The sequence below is a fragment of the Kryptolebias marmoratus genome, linkage group LG3 (assembly GCF_001649575.2).
Source record: "Kryptolebias marmoratus isolate JLee-2015 linkage group LG3, ASM164957v2, whole genome shotgun sequence".
NCBI classification, from domain to species: Eukaryota; Metazoa; Chordata; class Actinopteri; order Cyprinodontiformes; family Rivulidae; genus Kryptolebias; species Kryptolebias marmoratus.
In genome coordinates, this window is record NC_051432.1 from 29,755,996 (window position 1) to 29,761,363 (window position 5,368).

The following is a 5,368-nucleotide window of genomic DNA, read 5'->3' on the forward strand; positions in this document are numbered from 1 at the left end:
GGAGGGTCCCTGAGGTCAGGAGGGTCCCTGAGGTCAGGAGGGTCTCTGAGGTCAGGGTTCTCCTGCTGAGACGAGCTGCAGAGGGAGTTTTATTTTTTTATTGAGGCCAAAATCCTCCAAGAGATTTTTCTGAGACATCAGCTGATTGTTGGAAACCAACTCAGATCTGTAGAAGCTGACCGCCTGGAAACCGCCTGGAAACCACCTGGAAACCACCTGGAAACCTCCTGGAGACCTCCTGGAGACCTCCTGAAAACCTCCTGGAGACCGCCTGGAAACTGCCTTGAAACTGCCTGGAGACCGCCCATTGACTGCCTGGAAACCATCTAAAACTGCCTGGAAACTGTCTGAAAACCGCCTGGAAACCTCCTGGAGACTGCCTGGAAACACCCTGGAAACCTCCTGGAGACTGCCTGGAAACGGTAGATTTGGTGTAATTATTCCGACTCAGTAGTTTTCTAAATGTTTGGTGTTTCAGATGCAGGTAAAGATTTTTTTATTCTGTTTTACTTGAAAAGTTTTTTCTGGAAGATCGTCTCCTCTCAGCACTACAACACGCTTTTATTTTGAAATGTTCATCTCAGAGGCTTTTATTTTGTCTAAATCTGGTGTACAGTTTGTGTTGGAACAAATCTATTTATTAACCAAGTGGAAAAGGGGAATTTAAGGGAAATATTTTAATTTTTTTATTTCTAAATGAGTGTAAAAAAACGTTTTCTTGTTTCCGCCGTTCCTGTTCGACCCTGGAAATGTTAAAGGGATTTAAATTTAAAAATCTGAAGCTTTTGTGTCAAATGATGAAGGAAGGACAACAAACTCTTCAAAATAAAAGTCAATCATTTGCAGCTTTTAGCTTCAGTTGAAATGAGAAAAAGTTTCTGTTTCTGATTTGATCGGAATAAAGAAAAGCAGATAAATAAATAAATAAATGGTTTCTTTGATTGAATCTGACTCCTGGTAAATGTCAGGATGTTTGGTTTTGTTTTTAAATAAACTTCTTAAAACTACTGAAATTTGTGCCATAAACAACAACATTTCTGAATATTTAGTTGTTTTTAATAAATCCTTCCTCTGAGATAAACGGACGGATGGAACGTTGATCGGAGATGGAACTGATCCAGGTTCAGTCTGGCTGTAAAATGATTCTGTAATTTAAACTGTAAAGCTGCTGTTGTTGTTTCTCCTGTTCCATGGTTATATTTTCCTCCACATCTGAATGTGGCTCATTTATGGAAACAATAAAAGAAAATGTTCTGAACGTTCTGAATGTTCTGTTCACAGTGAGGAGCAGTCAGTTTTCAGAGGTACGAACAGTCAGAGGACCGGGTTTTATTTCAGAGGCTGAATGTCTCAGGTTCTCCTGTCTGTCTTCAGCAAGAGGAAGAACGTTCAGAGTTTGGGTTCCTTCAGGAGATCACCGCTTCGACTTATCACAAAATACTTTCAGAGATGCGTTGAGAGCTCCATTCCTTGATTCCTCCTGCCTGTTTCTGTCTTATTTTAGCTACTGTTCTGCTACTTCAGCTAGCATGTTGCTACTTTTAGCTTTAACAGCTCAGTGTTCACAATGTATTTCAGCAGAAAATGTCATCTCTCTAATCTATTTAAAATTCGGTGGAAACACAGTGGAGCAGCGGTTAGAGCTGCTGCCACACAGCGAGAAGGTCGCAGGTTACATGTTCTCTCTGTGGGTTCTCCGGTTTCCTCCCACGGAAACATGCAGGTAAGGTTCACAGGTGACTCTAAACTGTCCCTCAGTGAGAGTGGGTGTCTCTGTGTCCCTGTGATGGACTGGAGACCTGTCCAGGTGTCCCTGTAAGGGACGGGAGACCTGTCCAGGAGTCTCTGTGAGGGACTGGAGACCTGTCCAGGTGTCCCTGTGAGGAACTGGAGACCTGTCCAGGAGTCTCTGTGAGGAACTGGAGACCTGTCCAGGAGTCTCTGTGAGGGACTGGAGACCTGTCCAGGTGTCCCTTCCTCTCACACAGGGTCTGCTGGAGACACCAGCTGCCTGCGACCCAAAGAGGAAGAAGAGGGTAAAGAAGATGGATGGATGGATGGATGGATGATGGATGGATGAGGATGGATGGATGATGGATGGATGGATGGATGGATGGATGATGGATGGATGATGATGGATGGATGATGGATGGATGATGGATGGATGGATGGATGGATGGATGATGGATGATGGATGGATGATGATGGATGGATGGATGGATCATGGATGGATGGATGGATGGGTGGATGGATGCATGGATGGATGGATGGATGGATGATGGATGGATGGATGGATGGATGATGGATGGGTGAAACATTTTTCTGTGGTGTTTGTGGAGTAACGCGCCCTGCCGTCCAGCAGGGGGCGGTGGATCGACCTGTTTGACTTTAAGCCAACATTAAAACGACAGAAGAAGAAGAAGTGTGGACGCTGCTCTCTGATTGGCTGTCGGCTCTGTAGTCCACAGACTGTAAACAAAGCGGAGCCTTTTCTCGCGGTTCTGATAATAATAATGGTTTAATTTGCTCTTAAATCGCTCCTGTGTCTGTTTGGACCGCAGTTCGGGAGCTTTTCTGTCGGAAACTTCAGTCGATGTTCGGTTTAAAGCGGCGGCGGGTCAGAAGGTTCGGTTCGGAAGGCTAATGTTAGCTTAAAGCTAGAAGCCAACTGATTTATGGAGTTCCGTTCGGCTCCTCTCGGAGTCTGAGTGGTTCGGTTCGGGTCCAGGAGCTGCCATGGTCCGTTCTGCGGTCTGACTGGATGAGGATGGCTGCAGAGCTGTTCCCCACCAAGAAACTGGTGTCCGCCTCCATCCAGAACCAGAACCAGAACCAGAACCAGCGGCAGAACGTCAGCAACAACAACACCGCGCAGAGCTGCTGCAGCTGGCAGGGTCTGTACCCGACCATCCGGGAGAGGTGAGTCCGGTCCAGGGGGGGTGGGACCGGGTCTGGGACAGAGTGGGGACCAGAACCAGCCGGGACCAGGGTTAAACTAAACTAAACTCCTTAAACTAAATGATGTAGTAAAAAGTCCTGGCCCGGTCCCGATCCGGTCCTGATCCAGACTTCCCTCCAAAGATCCGGACTTTAACGTGGTTCTGGATCAGCAGCTCTGTCAGTTTCAGTCCGTGTTTTGACCTTTGACCTCTGACCTCACTGAGACAGGAAAAGGTTCTGACAACAAACTCCTCACAGCTGAAAACCTCTGAAAGGTCTTCAGAAGTCCTGAGCTGCTGATCCAGAACCAGATTTACAGGAAGGTCTGGAGAATTAAAGACCTGTGATGTCAGAAGTCATCTCGTGGTTCTGGTGGTTCTGGTCAAACTGAGACCTGAGAGGTTCTGTTTGTGTTTGAAGGAATTCAGTCATGTTCAACAATGAGATGATGGCAGATGTTCACTTTGTGGTCGGACCACCAGGAGGGACCCAGCGAGTCCCGGGTCACAAGGTAAACCCTCCTCCTCACTGATGAAGCTCGTTTGATTGACAGGTTCTAAGTCTTTGTCCCTCCGACCCAACAGTACGTTCTGGCCGTCGGCAGTTCCGTGTTCCACGCCATGTTCTACGGAGAACTGGCCGAGGATCAGGAAGAGATCCGGATCCCTGATGTGGAGCCACCATCCTTCCTGGCCATGTTGAAGTAGGTAGAACTTTGGTTCTGTTAGTTTGGACTTTGAAGGCTCGGCGTGACCCAGGGTTCTGTCCGCCGCAGGTACATCTACTGCGACGAGATCGACCTGTGCGCCGACACGGTGCTCGCCACCCTCTACGCCGCCAAGAAGTACATCGTGCCTCACCTGGCCCGAGCCTGTGTCAACTTCCTGGAGACGAGCCTGAGCGCTAAGAACGCTTGTGTTCTGCTGTCCCAGAGCTGCCTGTTCGAGGAACCGGACCTGACCCAGCGCTGCTGGGAGGTCATCGACGCCCAGGCCGAGCTGGCGCTGCGGTCCGAAGGGTTCTGCGACATCGACGTCCAGACGCTGGAGAGCATCCTGCGGCGGGAGACACTCAACGCCAAGGAGATGGTGGTGTTCGAGGCGGCGCTGAACTGGGCCGAGGCCGAATGCCAGAGGCGGGACCTGGTGCCGAGCATCGAGAACAAGCGGCTGGTTCTGGGGAAGGCTATCTACCTGATCCGCATCCCCACCATGGTGCTGGAGGACTTCGCCAACGGAGCGGCTCAGTCCGGCGTTCTGACGCTCAACGAGACCAACGACATCTTCCTGTGGTACACGGCCTCCAAGAAACCGGACCTCCTGTTCTGCACCAAACCCCGGAAAGGCCTGTCGCCGCAGCGCTGCCACCGCTTCCAGTCCTGCGCCTACCGCAGCAACCAGTGGCGGTACCGCGGCCGCTGCGACAGCATCCAGTTCGCTGTCGACAAGCGGGTCTTCATCGCCGGCTTCGGCCTGTACGGGTCCAGCTGCGGTTCTGCCGAGTACAGCGCCAAGATTGAGCTGAAGCGTCAGGGCGTGCCCATGGCCCAGAGGATCATCAAGTACTTCTCCGACGGGTCCAGCAGCACCTTCCCCGTCTGGTTCGACTACCCGGTTCAGATAGAACCCGACACCTTCTACACGGCCAGCGTGGTTCTGGACGGGAACGAGCTCAGCTACTTCGGACAGGAGGGCATGACGGAGGTCCAGTGTGGGAAGGTGACCTTCCAGTTCCAGTGTTCCTCAGACAGTACCAACGGAACCGGAGTCCAGGGAGGCCAGATCCCAGAGCTCATCTTCTACGCCTGATTGGACCGGGCTGCAGCAGAGGTTCTGCTCCATGATGAGATGGACCTGGAGGAGGAGCGACGGACTCCCGGCTTCAAGTTTCTGGACTCTGCTGGTTCTGGTTCCAGTTGGATCCTGTGAGGAAGAGGAGTCAGAATAAACCTGAGGCTCCTCCTCCTCTCTGCATCGGGTCCAGTTGTTTCACACTACAAGTCTTAGTTCTTATTCTGGTCCGGATCAGAACCAGCAGAATAAACTAAGTCTAGGGTTTAACTGTAACCTGGAGAAGATGAAGGAAACAGCCATGCAGCTCATCTACAGATTTATTTATTGACAGGGTTCTCTGTTCTTATGGAGAACACTGACAGGAACCGCAGCGCGTGATGTGCATTCCTCTGCATTAGAACAAATCTCAGTCAGTGTTTTAATAACTGTGAGCAGTTTGTGGTTCTGATTCAGGTTCAGCCCAACTGGACCAGTTCCATGTGAGGTTTAATCTGGATGGGTTCTATGTGAGGTTTGTTTTGGATCCCTCTGGTTCTGTTCCTCCTCAGCAGGTTGCCTTAAAAAAAGTGGATGTTCCTGGGCCCATCAGAACTGTTCCTGCTGCAGCTGGGCCCATCAGAACTGTTCCTGCTGCA

General features: G+C 50.3%; 2 protein-coding genes across 3 annotated transcripts in view; both read left to right on the forward strand.

Moving 5' to 3' along the window:
• LOC108251774 (striatin) overlaps positions 1-1,258 on the forward strand; it is an 18,781-nt gene extending 17,523 nt beyond the window's left edge. Inside the window, exon 18 of the mRNA XM_037975005.1 lies at positions 15-1,258. The gene's annotated coding sequence lies outside the window, so the exon portion shown is untranslated. The remainder of the gene's footprint in view (positions 1-14) is intronic.
• A 1,165-nt stretch (positions 1,259-2,423) lies between these two features.
• Positions 2,424-5,362, forward strand: LOC108251773 (BTB/POZ domain-containing protein 3). 2 transcript variants are annotated; one of them, XM_025003146.2, is made up of 4 exons: positions 2,424-2,894; positions 3,361-3,451; positions 3,525-3,643; positions 3,716-5,362. In XM_025003146.2, exons 2-4 carry the CDS (start codon positions 3,371-3,373, stop codon positions 4,746-4,748), a joined length of 1,233 nt encoding a protein of 410 aa, XP_024858914.1. In that variant the 5' UTR covers positions 2,424-2,894; positions 3,361-3,370; the 3' UTR covers positions 4,749-5,362. The 2 variants fall into 2 exon arrangements, with proteins under 2 accessions (XP_024858914.1, XP_017297682.1); XM_017442193.3 differs by having other exon boundaries at positions 2,425-2,919.
• The last annotated feature ends 6 nt before the right edge of the window (positions 5,363-5,368 follow it).

Excerpts from the sequence above, each read along its gene's own strand:
- LOC108251773 (XM_017442193.3), top strand. The coding sequence starts at position 2,762 with ATGAGGATGGCTGCAGAGCTGTTCCCCACCAAGAAACTGGTGTCCGCC. Across the intron at positions 2,920-3,360 it reads TACCCGACCATCCGGGAGAG|GAATTCAGTCATGTTCAACA; the intron begins GTGAGTCCGGTC and ends TTGTGTTTGAAG. Across the intron at positions 3,644-3,715 it reads TCCTTCCTGGCCATGTTGAA|GTACATCTACTGCGACGAGA; the intron begins GTAGGTAGAACT and ends TGTCCGCCGCAG.